The sequence below is a fragment of the Buteo buteo genome, chromosome 25 (assembly GCF_964188355.1).
Source record: "Buteo buteo chromosome 25, bButBut1.hap1.1, whole genome shotgun sequence".
Classification (NCBI taxonomy): domain Eukaryota; kingdom Metazoa; phylum Chordata; class Aves; order Accipitriformes; family Accipitridae; genus Buteo; species Buteo buteo.
This window is the reverse complement of record NC_134195.1, coordinates 19,219,971-19,244,670: the sequence shown is the minus strand read 5'-3', so window position 1 is coordinate 19,244,670 and position 24,700 is coordinate 19,219,971. Positions and strand designations below refer to the sequence as shown.

Genomic DNA, 24,700 nt, shown 5'->3' with positions numbered 1-24,700 from the left:
GAGCCCTGAGCGTGAGCCCGCTTGGGACGGGCTGTGGTCACCCACAACCCGACATAATTCAGCCTCAGCCCACCTCTGAGCTGCCCTCAAGAGTGGGTCCACGTGCTAAGTGAATTGGTCTCAGATTTTTTCTCCTACGGACAACAGATTGAGCTTCTGATACTGTGTTTCTGAAGATGCTTCTCTGCAGTGGGAGGGAAAAGCACGTCTTGGTTTCATAGTGAAGTGCATCACTTTATGCAAGAAAGTATTTCCTTGGCAAAAACTTAATTTTGTTGGTTTTGGCTTTCTAGTTCGGCACAGAAAGCTTCACACGTGCTTCAACTGAACGGCTAAGTTTTCAAAACACAGCGGTTGTACTCTTTGCACGTGACATTATGAGGAACAGATGAAAATTACCTACATCAGTTTGGAGAACGGTATTCTGCGCTTTCCACAAGGGCTGCTGCTCCTTGGTGACTGAAAAGTTTAACAGATGCTCTTGTGAAAGCCTATTTGCCAGGTGACACTGAGAGGTGAAACACAAGACTACAAAACGTTCTCCAGAAAGGTTCAGATGGGAGAGATTATTCACAAATTGCCTTTGTCATCACTCAGAGAAAAACTGTCTCTAGCTGGAAATATTTCAGAGATATTTATTGTATTCTGAAAACTTCATTTTATTTCTAACTTATTTACAGTTAAACATTCAGAATCATAAAATATGAAGTATAAAATATTTAACAAAATAGATGCAGTTCATGTTGTTCAGATGCACCATAGTTATATGATGAAACAGTAAACAGCATAGGAATTTCCTGACCGTTGTCTCCCTCTCATTTACCAGGGAAAGGAGTGTGTAGCCCTGCCCTAGACCTTCTGGTCTGACCAGTATGGCATCAACCTTTCATTTCAGAGACCACAACCACCACTCTGGTTTCTGTGTCCTCAGTCTTCCACAGTTACCTTCACTATCTAAAATGCCAACACTAACATTCAATACATCAGATACCCACTGAAGTTGGTATTTTTTTTTTTTTTAAACACAGAATTTCCTAGAAAAGAAGAATCAGGTAATTCAGGCCATATGAACAAAAGAGTCATTTATTATATATATATTCTCTAGTAAGTTATAATAGTCTCTTGGATTTTAAATGTCTTTTTGCTATTTTCAATGCTTAAAAATTATAATTTTAAAACATTAAATATTGTGTTATATACATTATGATTTAATTTCTCATTTCTAAACATGGAGCATTCTCCAAGTGAAAACTTGGATGAAACAGAAAACAACTTCATTGACATAACAGGCTTTAAAAGTTCACTTCATACAACCATAAATTTGACTATATGAAAAATAGCCAAACATCAATTTGCTCCTATATGGGATTTTTTCTGTTTGTTTTTCTGGTCTTAGGGAGAGGGTTTTTTTGGCTTTTGTTTCTGTATAAACGGAAGGACAGATCTGGTCATTACTTTTGTCAGTGTTCAGTATTTTAACTGTTTTTTAATCTCATACCTATTTTATATAAAATAACAAAATATACAGAGAAAGCTGAGTTTGTTACATTAGTTCATACACATACAGTAAATAAAAGTTTTTTATGTATGGCTTTGCAAAGGTAGATTATGAAGTGACTTTTGTATTTTATTTGTTTAAAAGCATTTTAAGAGAACGTGTTAGTGTGCTTACAATAGCGGCCATGGTAGTCGAATGTCGAGCCAAGAGTTTAATGCTAGGATCACTGGAGGTCTTGCCTGACACTGCTTCTGCAGCCTTCAGAAGACAAATGTAGTTTATTACAACCTCGTCTATCTTAGCTATAATTTCCTGCTGCTGTGTTTCAGAGTTCATGACTTTAACTAAACGCATGCAGGCTTCTGTTAAACAACAGAGTACTTGAAAGCTGGAAGTCATAGCTAAAAGCATTTCCTCAGGGCTTTTATCAGCCATGGCCATTTTCCTGCAGGCACTTCCCAACTGTCTCGATTCCATAGATAACAGTTGTTTGTACTTAGAAAGTTTAAGGTCATATGTTTCTGGATGTAAATCTTCTCGCTTGCCCATACTTGCTCGGACCAGTGAGAGTAGCTCATTGGCATCCTTTTGTGCTGCAATAAATCCATCAGGCATTGCATATGTCTTCTCCTTCATCACATTTATTCGCGTGATTCGTGCATCGAAGGCCACATCGTTGAGATTCACATCAATTTGGCCACCTTGGATGTCAGCACTGCTCTTCTCATGCTTGTTGACTGCCTCGTCTTGTGGGGGCTCAGCAGCTTTCGGGGACTCCAAGACTTTCTGCTCATTTTCACTGGAAAACAACTGACCAGCTGGCTCTGCGAGCTCACACGGGATCTGCGGCTCGAAGAGATGTGAGAGCTGATGGCTGTCTCGGTCATCTTCATCATCGTTGTCATCGCTTCCTCTGCTTAGGAAACAATAGCTAAAGGGGCCGCGACACCTCCAGGCACTGGTGTCCAGCTTCCGCAAGGGCAACGTTCGACACGGCTTGGAGTCCTTCTGACTGGCGCCTGTGCCCGAACACCTCTTACCGTCCTTCCTATCAGTGCTGACGTACACACAACTCTGGGAATAACTTTTTGACAGCTTTTTGCCCAGGGGGAGTTCCACCCTCCTCTCCGATTTGGATTCGTCCCTTCGGGTGATGTCCAGGCATTTCAAGCTGGCTGCGGCTGCCTTCTTTTCAAACAGCATCTCAATGCCTGCAGATCCTCCAGTGATGCTGCTGCTGCGTCTCAGCACTTTCCTGTTGTGCGGCATCCTGAGGCTTCCTCCTATCATGTCATATGGCCGTAAACTAACTGTTGCCCCACAAGCCTGATTTACTTTGGGAATGTCACAAGAGTCTTGATTTTGACTTGGCACCTTTGATTCTGATAGCATGGATGATAGCATGATGGAGTCAGCTAGAGGCTGTCTAGGAAAAGCTGTAGGCATGCCTCCTTGTCTTCCCTTTTCAGGCTCTGTGAAAGCTACACTAGGGGTAGTAGAAGAGCAGACAGAATAATTAAGCATCACCCTGATAATATTCAGAGACTGAACTTTTAAATATCTTTAACAGTCAGGACAAATGGATTCCTGGTATTTCCCAGTGGTCTCCATTCCTCAAAATATTTCACAAAAAATTCATTGCTAGTTCCATGTGTCTTTTGTATTTCATTAAGATGACTCTTAAAATCTATCAACAAATTATAACTTATGAATAGTTATTTGTTCATTCCACTACAGCAGACTTATTTAAAAAAAAGAAGAGAAATCATCTATGAAACATCCTAAATCTCCCCCAACATATGGACTGCATGTTTTCTATTAACTAATTAGATGATTATTTTCAGATTAAGATACCTTCTTTAACTACACCTGAGAGGGTAAGGAAAGATGCATTCATGGTAATTTTGGTTTGGTTATGTGTTTTTTTTGGCAGAGAAATAACATTTCTCATTCTAGCTCCTAGTCTGTTCCACTCCTGGATTTTCATGCACTCACACACCACTGCTACATGTGGGTTGCAACCCAGGAAGAGGGAAACATTTAAAACCTAACTGAAAGAACTTCTAATTCTATCGCTGAAAAACGCTGCATTTTTTTTTATAACAGTAAGTTCATAAAATCTCTTGAAATTGGAACTTAAAAATGCAGTAATGGTTCTATATGTAAATTATTCCTCAAGGAAACACCTACTGTCAGCTGGTGAGGTAAATACATGCTTAAGAAGGTAGTGACATTTTCACATCCTTACATTTAGAGCCTTTTATTCATACTGGCATGTTTTTGACAATCTGTTAAAATAGCATTTAAGATACATAATAAATGAATCACAGGTTTTTCTCTCCTACATTAATATACCTTGTGAAGTCATCTTATAATCTAACAAGTATCCTGGAACTCAAGTGACTATGGATTTTGGAGAGGTTTCCAAAGAGCGGAAGAGAGGCCTCTCCATCAGTGTCCCCCAAAATATTTTTAACTGTAATGAGAGGTTTTTTAAAAAAATTGATCTTTGTAAGCAGCTCATAATAATATCTCAACGCATACAAGTAAAATGAATAGATACGCTGAAGGTCTAATCCCACCGCCTGCTACAGCTTGATGATGTAGTTTCAGGTAAAGATAACGCAAATGTCTCACCTAGTCCTCAACGGTAACATGTAGTTTTAAAAGCAAACATAAGAAACGCTTTATTACTGCTGTACCTGTAGTTTCTTTTATCTTGGGGATCCGATGACAACCTTCCCTCAAAGTGCCGAACAGCGGTTCAGCATTAATTGCTGAATGCACGACAGGCACCGTCATTCTGTGACACACGGCTTCAGGCTGCGGGTGCAGGTCCTTGTATGTCGTTCCATGGTTTGGAAGAATGGCAGCTCTTTCATCTGCTGGAATATAGGCGATGCCCTTCATTGACGGGTCAGAGATAATGTGCTTAACATCAGAGGTACAAAGAGGAGATTCGACGGGGGTAGCACACGTGCTACTGCCTGTGCTGCATCCTGCATCCACTGAAGAGCACTGAGAGCTTTGCAGCGAGAAATGGCCTTCGCTTTGCAGAGATGACATGCGCTTAGCCAAGTGATATTCACAAAGTCTAGCCACGCTCTGCTCAGCTTCTGGAAGCTTTGAAGGATGGTCATCTGCAGATAAATCGGTATCTTCTGCGTCGTTTAGGTCTTTGGCTGAAGACACGGGAGTCATATCTGACAGAAAGTTTTCACCTTGGCTAAGCCCTGAGGTATCATCCTGATCCACCTCAGGATCTACTTCATCCTTACAGTCAGTTTCTGTTTTACCAAGGACAGGAACTCTTGGAAAAGTCTTCCCGTTCACTGTTTCTGGGCTTGGCTTATCTGCTGCCCCATCATCGGCAGCATACCATCTTTGGCGAAAGGCAGTTCTCTCCACATTAAAAGTGCTTAGGCGTTGACTGTCTCTTGCTGAAAGAGTTCCAAATTTAGCTTTTAGATCTTCATCAGGCTCTGCTTTTTTAGTTCCCTGTTGTTTTTTCACAGTAGCATTGCCATCGGAGGGTGCTTTTACTTCGCTGTCTGTCATCTTATTTTTCCTTTTACTAGTGCAAGAATATACCAAGGATCCCATGTGCAATTTGCTAAAATAATCAGTGACAGATTTTGTTTCCATGGTCTCTGGCTCCATTTCCATGTTATCCGAATGAAGAATCTGCTTTGAAGGCACAACTTTTGACTGTAGCTCTGCAGCCTGATGACCAGCCAAAGGCTGTGAGGGCTTCATGCCTGGCCCTCCAGCCTGATTCTTAGCGATGGGAAATTCTGTCTGCTCTTCCACAAGGGGTTGGTAGCCTTCGCTTGTGGTCAAAAACATACGTGCAGTGTTTTCTGACTGTTTCTGTGCTGCGGCTAGTTCAGAGCTTTCAGTCATTTCAGAGGAATTTGTTTCATTGCCAGAATCTGAAGATGACTCAGGGCTATATGCTCGCAGGATAGCTACACCTGCAAGCCACAAAAAATAAGAGTCAATTAAATGACAGCAGCCGAAGCACCTGGATAAGTGACAAGCAAAGGGGGTGTGTTAGAGACAAAAATATGCTTTGTAAGAATACTCTGACTTTATTGCACAGTTCCCGGGACAGGTAGTTTAATAACATAACGGTAGATCCATTAAATAATATGGAATATGATGTATGCAAAATGATGGCAAAAAAAAAAAAAAGGGGGAAAACCAAAAAAAAACCAACCCTCATGAAATGGAGTATTTCCAAAGCTAAATAGATGAGATGGAATGATTTTCAATGAATAAATGTAACTATGGTGAAAGAACCTGAATTGTCATTCGTCTGCTGTTCCTCTGAAGCAGCCAAAGCTTCTAGCGCTTGAAGTGTAGAGACTACAGCATCATCTAGCCCCTTCTCACACTTCCCTTCTGTATTAGTAGGGACAGCGTCGATAAGCGACACTGGAATGTCATCATTGCCTAGGTTACTGGCTTGCTCCTTGTTGTCTCTAGGCTGCGTTGCTTGATTCTGAGAGTCTTCCTCATCTGAACTGTCCCTGAAGCCAGGTGGAGGAGCAGCAATGGCCATGTTTAAGGTATGCAATAGGAAATCATCTTCATTATCATCACCTTCCGGAGGTGGAAGTGAAGTCAGATCAATAATGTCATCACTAGAACCAGAAAGGCTGAGAAGAGCAGGCCTATTGATTTCTCCTACCATGATGTCTTCTTCACAGCTTACTTCATCTTCATCTTCGGCATCATCTGTGTTTTCTGCATAACAAATATCATGCAGCAAAGGCTCCTCTATCCCTTCTGCAGCTCCAAATATTTTACCATCATTTATAGTTGCGTAAACAGAATTTGTAGCAAACTGAATGCTTTCAGCATCTGGTGACAACTCCAGGCCTTTAATGTCATTGGCATTATTAATATAAATGGCTCTTTGTTTTTCTAGTACTTCTGGACTTTCATCCAAAAGCCTTTCATAGCCGAGAGTCTGGGGATTGATACCATCCAAGTTGTGATCTCCAAATATAAAGGAAACTTTTGCTCCCCTGGGGGAATCCTGTGCTTTCTTGCTAGATTCCAAACCTGAGAGTGACAGCAGTGAAGGCTGATTAAAATTTCTGCTTTCTTCTGCTTCAGTGGGGTCACTTGGCTTGGCCAGATGCTGATCAAATCCACCTGAATTATAAGTATTTTCTATGTACAGATGTCTGTGTTCTTTTTGACATAACAGACTTTCAGAAACATCTACAGTCTTCTGTTTTGGATCGGCAAAGGACATTTGAGTCTCCTGATCTCCTTCAGCCAGGAAAGTGGTAGTTTTTGGTATACAGTTCCACTCAGAAGCAAGGAGATTATGCTTCCCTCTATTTTCAGTTCCTATAGCATGGTGAAATAAAATCAACATTGTGAAATCAAAGAGCAAAGTCATTTAATTTTTAAACAATAGCTTGTTAATGCTGAGCAATAAACACTCTGAATAGGGCAGCTGAGCCATGAAACACTTCAGAAAAGCACTTTCAAACTCACCTCTGCTCTAAGTTAAATATCTGTTGATTTAATGACCTAAAGTTTAACTGGTACTTTTGTACTTTAGCACAAAACTAAACCCCAGCTAGGTACAAATGCTATTCCAGGAACAGTAACACAAACCCAAATCCCCAGCTGGTTTCTCCAATACCGTACGTATTCTTACAAAAGATATATGCACATAAACCAGTAACACTCATAGGGAGCATGCACCTGTTTCACTACAGTATGAAAGAAATTCATCACCTGGTTTATTTTACCATTAAGATGCTATCATAGGCTGAATATTAGAACATTATAAAGCTGAACTGATATACTGTGGTGCTAGATCTGAGCCAGCAATCAGATCTCATTTGGCATAGCCTTGTATTTTTCTGGAGGTGCACTGGCTTAAGCTGGCTTCTGCTTTATACATTGGACCATCGTTAACATACTGTGCAATGAATACCTGTTTCTCGGCTCCCTGTATTTTTCTTGTTGGCCATGTTAAATATTGAGCGCCTTGAGTCAACCAGCAGTCTATAGTATCCAGCTGTTAGGCAAGCAAGGTTCATTGCATCTGATGACTCCATCAGCAGAGTAATAGGCTAAGAAGAATACAACCAAGTCTTGGTTAAGGCTGTTCCTCATCAATCTGTTAAACTGCTGACAATACTACTACATGGAAGCAAAAGGAATCACATCACAAACACCACACTGAAAAATACACACAAGAACGTATTTTCCTTTCTACCAATATCGAACAGTATCAAACATTTAGAAGACTGGAGTTGTCCAACTGGGCATTTTAACAGCTGATTTTGCTCTCCTTGTGAATGAAGCTGACCATTTTAAGACTCTTGTTCCACCTTCTTCTTGCATAGATATATTATTCTCACCAAAGCACTGTTTACTGTTACTCTGAAACTGCCAAAAGCTAAGAACGTGGTACATTAGGCGTTGGAGTATTGCAGTAGCATGGGAATCTGCAGCTTCCTAGAAAATGAGGTGCCTGAAGCACATGTAAAGAAACAAGATACGGGAAGCAAACAGAGTCAGGGAAAGTTCAGGTTCAGAAATTACAGTAGTGAGGTTAAAGCCATCATTACACGGCAGTGACAGCAAATATTACAATGACAGCTTAAAAGATTTCGGTGTTTGTGGCCTGGCATTACTGAAAAGACAAGTGATGAAAAAATAAGCAGATAAACACAAAGAGAATGGAGAAAGATCCCCAGAAGGGAGATCAGCAAAGAAAACAAAGTCAAAGCATTTAGAAAAGAAAGTCAGACCTAACAAAAATGAGAGACCTCAGAGCTTTGAAAAACTACGGCTGCCAGGCTAGCAAGCATCAAACCCGAGACATCCACGTGAAACATACTTTAATTCCATTTTCTTTTGCAACAATATATAAATTTCTTTGCCTAAAACTTTTGTTTGTGTCTCTGTAGCTTTTAACACCAAAAGCTGCTATTCTCAAATTCATTTTAAGGTGGCTAGCCTCTACAACTCCTAGAGAGGAAATAAAAATGAAGCCCTTACCATGATACATAGATAGAAATTACACTGTAGACAACCCATCTTATCACTCACAGTTTGCAGTGACTCATAGCTATGTGGACATTTGTGACAATTTATCATAATTTTGCATGCAGAGCCCACTGTCACAAGACAGATGCAGGGACCTGCATCATTTGTTCCAGGAGCAACATTACATACAAGAAGGATGGCTCTCCAACTTACTCAACCCCTTACTAGTTAAAAGACAATTGATTCTGATGGAGGCTGTGGCCAAAATATAACTGATGATCATAGCTTACTATCAAAACCACAATAGGTCTGATCATTTTTTTAAATACCAGTGCTGCAGCATTTTAGGCCAAAATACCCCAGGTGCCCTGAATGTCACATAAACAGTTTTCAGCAACATGGAAAAATTTAAGGATTTTTTTTTCTTTAAAGTATTTTGTGCTACAGTTTGAGCTTCTATTCAGTACCTGTTTCTTTCAAAGCATTCAACTATAGCTATAAAAGTTAACTATAAATTATCAAACCTACAATGGGCTGATTAATCTCTTTTCTTTCAAGTGACTACTAAAAACTAACATTTGAAAAGCTATGTTCATCTCAAAATTTCTGCAGAGATTGGCAGAAATGGATGACCTCCACAGAAATCTCAGATTGCAGAAAACAGTGCTGTGAACTACTGTTAACCTGCTGAACAGTCCTATGACAGCTAAACTTTTGTTGCCTGCTTCTACCAAGTGATACATGTTTGAGAAGACATTAAAGAGAACCAAAAATAAAATAAAAATCCAAACTGTTTATTCATGTATTCATTAAGGATATATTGGCATATATGACATATTTTGGCATATTCAGAATCTGGATATATGAACCTGCTACCGTAGGGTAAACCAAGGGATGAAAACATCAGTTGAGAACACCTACCTGTGTGTGCCTGCATCTCCTGCACAGGACACAGTGACAACCCCTACTCGTGCCCCACAGAGAGGCAATTTTTTGTCAAATTCCATCCAGAGCCTCTCAGAGTTGCAATTTTAATGTTAGGCCAGTCTCTGTGGGTTTAAGATCGCTTGTGTCGAAATGCAAGGAGATGGGGATATATGTGGTTTGCAATAAAACAGTAACAGTATTATACTATAAACCAACATAATACCATGGTAATATGTAATACTATGGCATACAGTGCTGCATTTTACATACCAGCAGATGGGAAGGATTTAATTTCTATATTACTTTTGCCATCTGTAAGAAGGTGATAACAGCTTTCTCACAAGAGGGCTACGAGTTTAGCACAGTAATGCAGGTAAAGTAGCCTGAGATCCTCAGATTTTATCATTGCTAAGTACAGTGAAAGAGATGCTGTGTTCACCAACCTGTACATTTCTCTTAAGTTGCTGTCAAAGAGCATCTAGATTAATCTACAGCAATGTTTTTTTCATTAACTTAAATACAGGGAAACAGTTCCAGGTCAATAAACGTAAAGCATTCAAAGCAAAAGCTTAGTAAAATATTCCTTGTGTATGTTTTTGTGTATAGCTGGGTAAGCAAAAAGAACTGCTAGGCTCTACTTATTTTAACAGAACATTTAAGTTTAAAGTATAATGAGAACTCTTCCTTCAATCTCCGATTATCCTGATTAATGCTCTAGACAGTCTATGAAGCCTTTCACTTCAAACCATGCCAAGAACCAGAACAATATATATACAGAACTCCACTCATTGCCACTAGATGCCACAGACACAAAGTGTTAAGTGGGATTTGAGAGAAATTAAATGACCAGAGGTAGATGAAGAACATCTGTGAATATATTATGTAGGGCAAAGCAGTGAACCGGGATTATAAGGGCTAAGAAAAAACCTTGCCTTTTTACAGTTTATTTCATTGGTAACCGCTATGCGGTTACTTACAGTGAACTTTGCAGATAAACACTGGCTTACAGAGGACACTGGTCTGAGGCAGCTGGAGATTCTCTAATGGTAATAATATTGTCTGTTACTAGCTAGAAAGAGCTGCTAGGGGCTCAAGGAGCTTCTAGGGGCTCAAGAAGTTTCAAAAGAAAGCCAATTTCATCATCATCTCTTCTCACCATGGAAATCAAGGAAGACAACAACAAAGCAAGTTGCCTGGGGCCAGCCAAGCGAAAAATCAGAATAGAATACGCCAGTCTGGTACACTGTAGGCCCCTTAAATGCCCAAGCCATACTCTACATGCACTCTGACCAAAAAAGAGCTAAAAACGCACCCTTAGATTATTATTGGCATGAAAATATTCAAGACAGTATAGCTTGATCAAAAACTCAAATAAGACAAAAACATTATTTAAAGATGTTATATCAATATAAATCAACAACAAACTTACTTTTACATCTAAGACATGCAGCTCAACTCTAACACTGCTTTCGTCTTCTGTAAACATCTCAATCCTGTTCACGTGGCTGAAGTCTGCCAGGAGAGCCACCAGGTTTGTTTTGGTGTTTATCACATGACTGATTCCATACCGCGGCCCTACTAACAGAGTCACTTCTGAACGCTTTTCTCCCTGCTTTAGCAGAAAAAGAAAAAAAAGCAAAAGTAAAAAACATGATAGGTGCTGGATAGCGACAGAAATCACCACTGCCTTCTTTCATTTTCATGGAGCTACATTTGCCTTGACATTTCTACACTAAAGATTATTATGTTTTTCTAAGAAGGGATGATATACAAGAACATACTTGATTCATAATTAAAAACAAAAGTAAAGGAATCTGCTGCTGGATATTGACTATACTCTAGTTTTTAGATGGATAGTTGGATGGACAGACGGATGGATGGACTCTGCGTCTATTAAAAGAAAATCTTTGTCATTAAGAGTTTTCCACACTGATAATTTTAGTATTGTATAGTTAATTGGATGGCGCTATTTGCCAAGAAGGTGCTACCTATCTCCAAATCCCCAGTAAAATTCAAATTATAACAGGAATGTTATTTTCAAGATGAAAAGAAAAAAAAAAGATTTGGTACAATTAACAATGATTTTTTAAGTGTATAAATAGAACCTAAACTTCTAAAGAAAATGATATGATCCAGCTATTGCAAAAAGGCATTTGGATAAAAAAAAATCAAGAAAGGAGAGAGACTATTTCAAGAGAAGTATTACCACTAGTGTTGCCTTGAAAACACGCCCTCCATATAATCGTAGATCACTGAGGAACTTTAGATAATGCACCTTGGCTTGCAGAGCAGATAGCTGAGGAAGGAGAAACAGGGGTAAGAGGTAGTGGTAGAAATCAACATATTACCAAATTCAGAACGAAAATTTATTTGCGTAGTCTAAGGAGAATGGACTGCAATAACAGCTTTTCGGAGCCTGAAACTAAATCATTAGATGCTTGAGTTTCAAATGAGGAGAAACAGTTTCATTCTTAAAATTAAGGTCTTGTTTGTTTAGTTAAAATGCACTGAGGACTTGGGTATGGGCAGATCAGAGCACTGCAAGAACATCGTGACTGCTCCAATGAAAGGAAAATGTTAAACTACTCAGATTAAACATCTGTTCATTGAGGGATTTCAAGGCTAGACAGCAGCTTTCCATTCATAATCACCGTCAGTTCTTAAACATTTATGTACTTATACAGAGAAAGAGAACAAAGAATTTGCTTTTGTCAGCTATGTGTATTACATTTTGCTAGGTACTTGTGGCATATGGCATATTATTCCACCTCATTACTGCATTTCCTATTTTTTAAAATAAAACCCTTCCACTATATTTAGTAGGGAATAAATCTGAAAGCTAAACACAGTACATCGATACATATGACCATATCATGCAATACGTGTCATAATTTATCTTCTTTTTTCTCCTCTGAGCTTAAACTACCTACTTAAAGAGGAACAACTTGGAAATATTTTATAAGACTGAATGGAAACAAGGAACAGTTCATTTTACCCAGTCTGGACCCAAACCTTATACCCCCCCCAGCGTAAATCCTTATATCTGGACTTTTAAAAGAGAAGTTCAAACAAGCTCATCTCATTTGCTGCTCTCATTTCAGCCTCTGGATTTCTAATTCAAAATCTTATTTGATCTTGAACAGCATTTCAAGAGCCCCTACCCTAAGGTTTTTCTAGACACCAAGGAGGAAATGGATCTGAAGCAGAGCAACTAGTCGTGATGGTTTCCCCTTCCCTTCACCAGGTGTCAGTTGGTGGAGAAATACACAGGGGCTGTAAAAAAATGGGAGAATCCTGAGAATGATAGGCTTCCCTTCGTGCGGAGGGAGAGAAGACCCCAGAAAGAAATCAGTTCCTGTGTTAGTACCTACAAGTGAGACAGGAGGTGACGATGAGCTCAGGTGCTTTGTTTCTGAGACTTACCTGCCAAAAAAGCAGGTGGGCACACAACATATTTCCAAAGCTCAAATCAAAAAGAATGAAGCAAAACTAATGAATTCTGCTTGCTGCAGGAAGGGACTGTTGCAACCTCTCTTCTAACCCAGAACCGATACTGTACGCTACTTCATCACCTGCAAGGCTTGCAGCAGCAATGGCTTCCAAAATAAATCCAAATTTACACTACCAGGATAAACAATAAGCGACTGGCATTATTTGGCTTTAGCTTCAGTACAGGAGGTGGCCGTTCTTCCTGAGCATCGCAGGTCAAACACACAGAGCTGCGTTCGCAGTCATGATGTGATCGGAAGCCTCCAAGCAGGATTTCTGCTGATCACAATAAACCTTAGCTCAGGCACCAGGTGTTTGGGGGGTTTTTCCGTTCAGAAACAAAGTGTCATGAAGCAGGATTCAACTCATTTTATGTCTCAACTAGTCACTCTTAGGTTCTTTTTATAGTCCACGGAGAAAAATAGGCATTTCTAGGACACAAGTCATCTGACCTATTTTTGGTTCCTGATGTGGGATGGGATGAATCGCTCCCTAGAAGTGCCTATTTCTCTCCATTGACTACAAAGAGAGACGAGATGACTTGCACAAAGAAACCTCATTATGGTGTCTAAAACCACCCCCAGCTGTATGCATGTAATGAAGGCATTTCTCAGAGACATTGTCTTCCACATGTTTTTTCCAGCTGAAGTGAAAGCTTAGTGCTAAGAAAAGCATTTTACAACAGCAGCGAGGGTCATTTACTGTAAGGACCATCATCTATCCAGTTAGATTCAGGACACAGTGAAAAGTCTCTACCTACAGCATAGCAGAAAACAATCCTAAAAACCAGCATTTATGTCAGGCCCATAGGTTAATGTGGTTCAGATGAGAGTATCAGAGAGAGAAAAATAACTTTCCTAACAAGTCTGCCATTAATAGGAAGCACTAAATGAATTTAAAAATATGTATCTTTATCATACATGAAGTACTAATAACCAGTTTTCTGGCCTTCTCAAGATAAGAAGATAGCTTAGTTGGGGTATAATTAATTATTTTTAATTGTTCTTGGCTATGTTCTACCAAGCACCAAAAGTTACATCTCTGAAAATATAATGGCTAGGTGTTTCTCCGAAGGATTAACTTTAAATGTTTCCCATGTATGCCACCCTTTCTGTTCTTTAAAACATATTTTCCATTAAGATGCAAATGTAATACCTTTTTACCCGGAGGAACTAGGTTTTGATTTGCTTTGACAAGGTGTGAAAGTGCTTTCTTTATGTTCTTTTCTTTCATGCTTTGCAGCACAGCAGATGGAAGAAAAGTCTCTAATCCCCATTCTTTTCTGCAATAAAAGGCATATATTTAATTTCACATTCCTGTGATGATTATTTATCTAAAGACCGGTGACTATGATGCCAAGTGAATGAACACCTGAAAACAGAAGGAGAGTTGATCAAGTCCAGAGTTTTGCAATAACACATTATTTTCTATATTCAAACTACATAGTATTTATGAAAAAGATGCTTTAAAATGATATATAATCTCTCTTCTATCCCTTCCATCATGCCATTCAGAAAATAAATTTTAAATTGTTATGTTTAAAGTCTATGTTGTGTTGTTAAACACCACTTAATTACATAGGCAAGTACCACTATAGAATTAAAATTGCCGAAGATTTAACAACATAACGTCAGATTTAATTTTATTTTTTAGGCTTTTTTTAGAACATGCAAACCAGCCAGCCATTGTCTTTGTCACTTATATTTTGTGGTTCCCCCCCCCCCCTCAAAAACAACCAGTCCTCTCCTTTTACTGAATTTTCTTCTCTGCTTGAAGCACCCCTTTTGATAGAAGACTGACTTTTCACTTGTAATTATTTCTGCTGATTCATTAATAGGATACAATATAACATGATCTTCAGTTAGGTAGATAAACTCTACAAGATTTAGTGTGCAACAGTTATTATTTCCATTCTGTAAGTAAATTAAGCAACAACAACAAAAGTTTGAGGGTTTGAGTTTTGTGGGTTGGTTGTGTTTTTTTTTTTTAATCCAAGCAGCTGCACACACAGTTGCATTTTGGAAATTTTCTTTTGCTTTGTAGTTACATACATGTTGTCTAACATAAAACAGGTGCCTGCTGGGATACTTCTGTATTTAAGAAATCTTACAAATGGAATCTAAGACCCTACAGTCTTCTGAACCAAGAAATCATCTGAATCTTACTATAATAATCTCTACTAAAACCTTAGGATTCAGACCATATATAAACTTAGATCTGACCACTAAATCATTGAAAGCAAATGAGTTAATCTTATTTACATTTAGAGGCTATTTCACATGCCTAAACAGATGACAAAAAGGTCAACGGACCAAAAGCTCCATACTTACATCTCTTAACACACCTGAATCAATTTCAGTGACAAAGAATGAACCTAAAATTGGTGCATACATATAGACATATTAAAGAAACAACCTTAAAGAATCTACGAGTTACTCCTAAAAGAGAAATGTTTACTCCACTTCTAAAGAACACACTGCCTTCTCAACTTACTCTATATATTTGAGAGATATTTTCTGAGTTTGCTTGGTGGTCACAGTTGCAATATACATTTGTAATGCAGCCAACCGCAGGGCAATGTCGTATTTCAGTTCTGGTCCAAATCTTTCCTGAACCACGTCGTTACAGCTCTGCCAAAGAACCAGTAGAGGGAGCATCAAGTTAAAAAATCTTGCACTAAAAATAAATTATAGTACTTTTTTTTAATTAACATTGCATGAAGAGTAACCCTGAACTCAGAAGCAGGACCATGCTGAAGGTAAGACTGCTGCTCTCAGAGGTGTCAGATGCTCACCAGGATATGGGCACTTCTGAAGAACCCAAGTACTTCTGCCAAAGAGCAGAAGGCATGAGCATTTTGATCTAAGCTCTCTTCATCCTTCCTGGGAAGAACAGTAATCCTCTTTCACAAAGAGTGCTGGGAAGGTATCAGTGTATCTGGACTCAGGATAGCAGGATTCTATCTGGTGAGATACCCAGGAGAACCACATTGCTTGTACATCAGCTTTCTCATCCATTTTACTGGAAGTTCCTTTTCAGATATAATTTCTGTCTGATATTACAGTACCAGAAATCAGTATTAGCAATTACTTCAGCTTCACTCTTTTCTAAAGCCAAATATATTTTGGAAAGATATCAAAGCATTACTATTTGCAGAGACTTAGGAAGGAAGGGGACTTTGCAGATGATAAAGATTTGCACATTCCCCAAGTGCATTCATGGGCTTTATGCAGCAGAAATAAAAACCAGGATTTACTGCAGCCACGCTTTTCTAAGTGAAGATATAAATCTATATATACACCGAGTGCAACTATCTTTTTATTCTCCTTTACACTAACAATGGCCGTGCTTTCACTTACCTGTACATAGAGATATTCAAAAGCAACTGGATCTCTTCTCAAAAGATCAATGGGATCCTTTGGGACAAAGCTAATCCTGAAAAGACATCTCATCTTATGCGAGCTTGGCCTCTGTGTCACCTAGGACAGTGCGATAATCATATTAGAGCTTGGCAACCCTGGTCAAGCAATGCAGTCTGTAGTCTTGGGCAATGTGACCCTGCTCCAGAGACACGTGGTAGCAAGAAAAATAATTCTGTCCAAGAAAGAGCTTTGCCATGGGCTCCTTATTAAGTTCTTCACATAGGAACATCATATATATAATCTTGTGGAAAAATTTTTAGACTCATATAGGCATGACTGCCCAATACAACTCATCCTCAAAGCAACAGAGTTCACTCATTCAAAACCAGAGTGAAAGGACAGAAAAAACAGACCTTAATGAAAACCATCCAAGTGAAATACAAACCAAGTTGTGCTTCAGCAGGACCAAAATACTCATAAATGAGGAGGGCTAGAAGGTTTTGGGGGCAAGGTCACATTTTATTTCTTAGACTGACTGAGAACACAGGAAAAGCACAGCCTGGCAGCTATTATTCTCACTTTCTCTTGCTTGTTTTAATCCATTAGGCAATTTGTGAGAAATTAGGTCTGTTTCCTGGGTTGTTCTGGATTAAGAGACCTACCCCATGACTTCTGAGCAAGACAAATGTCTTCCAATACATTACAAAATGAAAAAGACCGCTTTTCATGTTGGTCAGCAAAACTTTGTTAAGCGTGTAACACCGTAATCTGGGTATATTCACGGGGGACCACTGCATAGCTAATGAATAATTGGATGAAACATTATAATGGAGCAACATTATAATGGCAAATTAAAGTATTGCTGATTTTACAGGAACTTCAAAGAAGACACCCTCAGAATTAATGTAGTTTATGTAGTTTACTTAATTAGGCTAATGCAGTTAGAGAGTTAGTGTACTTTATAATCAACATCTTTAATTGATAAAACTATACTTCTAAAAATCTCCAATGAAGCCTCTGTCTTGCCCTAACAATTTTCAAAAACTATGTTTATCTCACGTTGTCTCTGACCTCATTCCTAAGTATCTAGGCATACTCTGTATGTATAAATAAAAGCTGCAGATGGGATTTTTGAAAGCTCACTGTGTTGGTTTATTCTGATCCTTCTGATTTCAGTGAGCATTTTACCAATTACTTCAAAGACGGACAGCTAGGCCAGGAGAGTCAGTACTAAGTACTTCTGGATACTGTGCAATGACTGGGTAGCTTATACCCACAAGAAAAGAATGTTGACATGGCAAAGTCAAGTGCTTAAAGGTTAGCAAATGCTAGAAAGACTGTTAGCTGGTAAACTAAGCTCCTTCATACTATTACACAGACTCTAGTTATACGATCAAGGGAATTCTGGCATTTAAATTAAATATTTTTTCCCCATCCCATCTAAGAATCCATTTCTCTTTTTTTTTTTTTAATATCTAGGTGAAATTTAAAAAATACTAACATTCTCCTGAAACATAGAAGTATCATGTAAAATTTCAGGCTAAACAGTTTGCCAAAATGATAAGCGGCCAAAATCAGCGTCCTCTGCTGGGAACTGTGAAGCAACTTTACCTCTAGTCACCCCTCCCTGATCTAAGGAAGAAAGTCACACCAGCATTTTCGGGTCACAATTCATCATCACTAAAGTGACATAATGTTTCGCTGCGTAAATAAGCCAAACTTGGCTTCATCAGAAAGAGTATTATTCCCTGTCACCCAGATACAGATCTGCATAATCAGATAGCAACCAAAGATCAAAATAAGGTTTTTAAAGGCATTTGGGCAGACTGTGGCTCTCAGAATTGCCACCATGGATTGTCCAGCTGTTGAGAATGTTTACTAGCTGGGCCATGTACGATATGAAAGAGGCTTGATAATATTTTCTAGCTTTCAGTCTGATCTTTAATAAACTTTTAAATACTTTTTAATGGCCCAACGAAGCAATGAAATATGATGCCTATATAATAGAAAAAATAATTGTTTTCTGTGAGAACCTGATTCTTACAACCACATCTAAATACTGTTGCTATTTGATAGACTGTATCAAACTATAAATCTTGCAGTTAACTCACTTGAGTAACGAAACAGGTGGATAATTTACTGATTAACCCGTCTCATTAATATCTGTTTTCACATATCATTACACAAACCTGAGTTAGAGTCTCCTGTTCATGTAGCAAAAGGAGTTTCGTTCCAGATCCTTCAACCCTCTGCTCCAGCATCAGGGAAAAGTGTTCAATACACTTGATGGAAAGCTTTTCTTGGAGTGTTAAGATGACGTCCTAATTAACAAAGGATTCATAAAATGTGCTTAAATTCACGAAGTGCTTGGGACCCGGTTCTTCACTGCCATGCACCCTGCATGTACCCAGCACAGATTGGAAGCCCAGATGTTAAATGGGAGGACGGTTGTGTTTTGTGCCTGTTCTGCACGAGTATACAGGACATCACACACATTCACCCAGTGAAAAAATCAGCAACTTTCTGTGCAGTTTAAACATGCAAATTATACTTGTGCAGCCCTTAGATCGTCTCTCTCTGTCTCCCTGGGAAAAACCCCTCTCCATCAGCAAAGGAGAGAGTCTTGTCACTATTCTCTTCACTTACTGAAGGGCCACCGAGTAGTATAAACCAAATTTACATGTTCAACAAAAAAATTAAATGAATGGCCTTTATTTGTTCTTACGGCAAAGTTTTTTTCTTAAGTCCATGTCCTAAGTTTGAAATGCTGACAGAAAAGTCAGCAGTGATGATACCTGTGCAGAATGATAGCTCTAAATTCAGGGACCCTGTTAATTTATAGTATAAAACTCATTTAGAGACTTCTAATTAGTTTTTTTTCACATTGGATTATGTCTAAGGATAATTAATTTGAGAGCAATTGTTTCTAAAATAACAGCTAACCAAACCTCCTCACAAAACCATTCAACCAATCCCTACTTTACTTTCATATAACACTTTGTAAATATATGCAAAGTATTAGTATCATCTGGCAACGTATCTTGCTTTAGAAAATGTAGTAGGAAAAAGAAATATATAAGAACCCATCATTTAAAAATAGTTTCACATTATGTTGGTGAAAAGTTTAACACATTTCTATCCATCCAAAAGATTTTTAGATCTACATAGAGTATCCAGATGGATAGGACTTACTAAGGATATCATGGCGAATTGTAATCCAAGTGTTTTAACATAATTTAGGAAGATTAATTGATCAATTACAGTGTGTTTATGGAAAATCAACACCAAACCGGTAGAAGGATGAAAAATGTATGTAGGAGGATGGGGACAACTCTGTACAATGTAAAGAATGTAAGACAGTATTAATGGATTGCAAGTAACCACTCTAAATAATGGAAGTTAATATTATACTGTTCTGACTAATGGGGAATTTATTGCTTACACATTACATCTACTTTTATTTATACTCCTAAACTACGCTCAAAGACAAGGGGCATAGCAGTAATATGAAGAGACATAATATTAAATGTAAGTTTTTAAGAGGGGGTAATAATGGCACTGTTTTCCACTAGCTGTCTTGGACCTTTTCAAATATGATACTAAGGCACACAGGCACTGAATTATTGAACCACATTTTTTGCTAGCCTATCCACCCATCCAATAACTTTTAAGAGTCAGCAGAGGTGCTACCTCCCAGCAATAAGGAAAGCGAGGACTGCAGGTAAGGCACTGGTTGCGCCCGTGTTAAGTGGTGAGTTACTGGACTGCTAGGGGCGGAAAAAAACTGCATTTGCCTTGACTCAACTGGGGCACGTCTACTTCACCTCAGTTTAGGAAAAAAAGCAGCAATCCACACCCACCCGTCCACAATGAGGAATACACACACACATACATGCAAGAATATGTAATATATAGCTGTGCAGGCTATGGAATATATAATTGCCTGAATTAGATGCAAAGGAAATTATTCCTACAAATAGAATGACTAAGGTCAAAGCAGGCTTACAACACCAATACAGCTAGGTCGCTGAGCCCACGTGGGTATCTTTGCAAATGACTTCAGATTAGATATATGGTCCTACAGTACAGGACACACTCATGACAGAACTACTGAAAACTAATGTAATGTGATGGCCAAAGACCGGTCTTCAGAGGCAAAATATCCTGGAACAGGTTTGTTGGTTTTATGCTTATAAGAGAAAATACTGGGAAGTGGGCTTGTGGGCCTCAGAAGGGTATGGAGACCTCACTACCTACGTGAAGCATGTCTCCTATTTCTTCACCTAACCGAATTCTCGAATGGACTGAAGGAATTCAGTATCCCGTGGCTGTAGAGTGGAGCTTGTATCCCTTACCTGCACTCAACTTATGCCTAAGGTTTATATATATGAACTATAAACAGATATTGCAGCCCATTTTTAAGTGTAACTTCAGTATCTGTTTTGCCTCCAGACTGGAGTAAATTTCCTCTTGTTTACCTCAGTAAATCACTCTCCTTGCTGTTCTAACTGATTGAGCATACTGCTGAATCACAGTGAGCACAAAAGCAGCCTTTCTTCAAATATGCATAGCTTTATAATCCCTTAAAACCAGTAAAAGCTGGCAGTGCAGCCGAAAATGGCATCCCCAGCCTGCACTGATCATTCTCACCCATGCATCTCTCTTGTCTCGGTGTCCCAAGCATGCACGCTACCATCTGATGAACTAGATTTGGTAACCAATCTGTGTTAAAACTGGCTCACCCAAACAAAAATGCTTGAGAGACGAGCAGCGTGCCCAACAGCGCTAGTCGTGCTGCTCACTATGGTACTCCAAGGCACTCGCAGACCCCAATGACGCCTCTGGTTTAGGAAAATACGTGGAACAGTGTCACAGACACTCCCTAGCAGCCTCAGCTGTGTGCCAGGGCTTCACCTCTTTATTTCTGGATGTGAAATGTGTTATGGAAAGCACAGAGGGCATTACACCGAGATGAGCAATTTTTCACCAGCATTACCCTACAATATCCCATCCCAAGTTCACCGGATGACAAGCTAGATGATATTCAATTAGCAACCAACATCTTAATCTTCTTAGCTCCTGACTTTTGCTGACAAATCGTGCTAGTATTTGGCAGCATATCAAAACGATAGGACCACGCAATTTCAGTTGCGCTCCAGGCACATTAAAATGATGACTTCTACTTCTTCAGTGACAATACAACATAGTTTTATAGCAGCAGAAAAATGGACCAAAACCTCGTTATTTCTGAACCACGAGTCCAGTCCGAACTGAACACAATAGTAATTTTGTTCTTAAACCATTCCAAGTAAATTATAATTACTGAAGGTAATTAAAAAGAGTTAACTGGCATTCTTGGCATTGCATACCAAGGTATATCTAGCCTACCTTTATTGAAGTGCTGCAGTCAAAACGGAAAGATTTGGTTTGTCCATTTTCAAGATACACCTTCAGAACATTTGGCATGAAAAGAAGTGAATTGTCCTTAACTGTTTCCTGCCAAGCAAATTAGTGAATAGAATTACAACATGTAACAAGGGAAATCTAAATGTTGTTCTATGAAGAAGGACATCATTCAGATGGAAAGGTAACAACTGAAAAGGAGTGTGATGGGTCAAACTGAAAGCAGAATTAGCAATGCCCTGCAAATGTCTAGCCATGCTCATTACAGCTGCACCCTGTAAGTCTCTTTCCTGGAAAACTGTAACTGCTCAGATACATTTTATGTCTGGCTTGGGGTATTTTCTTTCCCTAAATACTATCTGACAATAAATGCTGTCTCTAAAGTTGAAACATTTTCAATAAAACAGAAAAATAGATTACTGTTTCTTTGACTATAGTGAGCTATTTAGTGTCTTCAATCTGCAAAATGGGAACTGCAAATTCATTAGTAAGAATTACAATCAAGATGTTTTACATTCTCTTTATAGCTGGATACTAAATGCTAATATCTGTTATCATTTAAAAGAAGTAACATAATATTGCTACCTAATTGAGACGATTCATAACAAGGATAGTAAAATAAACAGGAAAAAGGAAGGGAAACAAAGCTTTGTTTCGTGTGGCTTTTTGTGTGGGTTTTTTTGGTTTTTGTTTTGTTTTTTTTTTTTTTTTTTAAGCAGAAATTGCTTTTGACAAAACACGGTATCAATTTATGTTTGGAAGAGAGTTGGATAAAGACATCAGTGTGGAACGATGTTCTGGCAAATTATTAAAATGAGCCAGGAGTTCATGTTTAAGGAGGAGTTCAGTGCCTCTCAAAGGGAGGCTGACTTTGCCTTAGGGCTGGAAACAACAAGTTCAAGTAGATGAAACAAATTTTAGAGAGGTGTGTAAGGTAACGTTAATCTGTTTTCCTGACATGCTACTTCTCTTGAGCTTATGGGTTTTCCTACTACAAAATTGCTCTGAAAAAAACCCAAGCAAGCATTATCAAGACTATAAAGACAGACATATATGTGCTATCACCACAAAATGCCTTCACTAGCATTTTAATTTTATTTTAAGAAGGGACAAATTTTTCACAATATTATGGGCCCAATGGACTTCAGAAAAAGAAAACTTCAGAAACAGAAAAACCCTTCCCTTTGCAAGCCTATCACCATTGCTCCTACCATATAATTCCCTCACTTTCCAGCCTTGAGGCATACCTTTGGATGAAATGCTCAGTCCTTCCTAAGGTTAAATAGTTGAATACTCACCGACACCTGGCCATTGATAATTACTTCTTCTGAGAAGCGCACTTTGACAGGATTGGACTTCAATCTTGCCTTTTTTGCAGCACTAATAAAAGCTGATTTAGGAGACTGGAAGGAAAAATGATGACAAGATATATCACATAATTTCACATTAAAACCTATCTTTCCTTTTTCAGTTATTCCCCCTGTTTCTCACACACTGGGAACTCTATGTATACAGCAACACTTCGCATACTATTCACTGAAGAATGGAAATACAGTCAAACCATAATGCGTCCCGAGATAATATATATGCACATACATATAAGGAATCACTGATGCATACTGCACATACTGAAAGTTATCCCGCTGTCAGACTAGAGCGAGGAGAAGGGCTCTCCGTGTACGTACAAATTCCTCGTAGTGCTTCCACAATGACTCTTGTCAACCAAACTTGTTTGCATGAATGGACACGGAGCAGTGACCAACCAGTGACCCTTCCTTCAAACACTGAATGGAAAATCTTTGCATAATCTGTGATCCACTAGATACAGACATACACACAACTTTTGCCAAAAAAGTGTCTGAGCGCTCTCCAAGCACAGTGGCATCTCACTATAGTAGTCCACTTCAAAATGCAGGTTAGAACCACCAAAAGGCCAGCAGGTTTCCCCCGAACGTATCCCCTACACACACCTTGTGCAACACTTGCCTTCAATAGATCAGACACTTTGTGGGACTTCATGGATTAGAAGCCTAGAAACATTCCTAATTTTCTTCTGGGACCTGACTGACTTTTACCTATTCCATTATTCAATGGATTCGCCTGTGATCAAGTGTTCAGCCCTTGGAAAAAAAATTCTCTCTCCATTTGAGGAGTTTGACTAACAACCCATTTTTAGTAACAAATTAAATATTCACAGTCAATGGGATTTCCATTTTCAGCAGCAGAAGCAAGGTAGTTTTATACTCAGGTCCGTTACAAACACAGCACTTCTGGCATTGCCTAACTCCATAACCATGACAATGGGCAACGGAAGAAATTCTGGCTTCGGCTGAAAATCACTGGGCTCTTTCAGGCCACGTTTTGGTCCATTTGTTTCAGTAAAATGTGAATTAAGATTTTCAGAATCTTATTCTAACTCCTGAGAAGTGGTCTTACTAGCTTTGGATACTGAAAAGACTAACTCATGTTGGCTTGCCTGTGAGAAATTAGTGCAGGCGTCAGTGATGATGATCCTGGAATAATTTCCTATTACCAATGCAGCATGACAGCAGTCCTTGTAAACACAGAAGTCTTGTCACCTTCACTCAAATTTTAACTCAATTAACAGCCTGCAGGAGCGATGCAGTAGTCCAAGGCCACATGCTCTTGTTGTCTCTGATCTCTGCTGAAACTGCTTCAAAAGTTATTTTCTTGTGATGCAGAAGCCTTGTTTCTAGTAACTAGCAGGAAGAAGTCTCTAGCTCATTTCTGTATGCCACTGATTTATTATCACACTGAAAATGTGGTAACTATTATCATAGGCTCAGTATCAACCAGCGAACAAGGAATGAAAGATGCCACATTCTCCCAGGAAATATCAGAGCCATGCGATACTTTCTGGAGCACAAAATAGAACCAAGAAATAAAAATGAATGCTTCTTCACTTTTACAGTTCATTCTTTCTTACCTCTTCTCTAGCAGCTATGACCATACATCTTTTTAATCAGTAACAGTAAAT

The 24,700-nt window shown here is 38.9% G+C and overlaps 1 protein-coding gene across 1 annotated transcript in view; it reads right to left on the bottom strand.

Annotated features, from left to right (window-relative positions):
* Window positions 1–1,296: 1,296 nt before the first annotated feature.
* The window catches only part of FRMPD4 (FERM and PDZ domain containing 4), a 110,581-nt gene continuing 87,177 nt past the window's right edge, over window positions 1,297–24,700 (bottom strand). Inside the window, 12 exon segments of the mRNA XM_075057271.1 lie at window positions 1,297–2,979; window positions 4,201–5,472; window positions 5,801–6,862; window positions 7,461–7,599; window positions 10,878–11,060; window positions 11,655–11,744; window positions 14,093–14,219; window positions 15,431–15,567; window positions 16,297–16,416; window positions 18,489–18,620; window positions 21,688–21,795; window positions 23,001–23,105. Coding sequence (XP_074913372.1) covers window positions 1,628–2,979; window positions 4,201–5,472; window positions 5,801–6,862; window positions 7,461–7,599; window positions 10,878–11,060; window positions 11,655–11,744; window positions 14,093–14,219; window positions 15,431–15,567; window positions 16,297–16,416; window positions 18,489–18,620; window positions 21,688–21,795; window positions 23,001–23,105 — 4,827 coding nt within the window. The 3' untranslated portion in view covers window positions 1,297–1,627.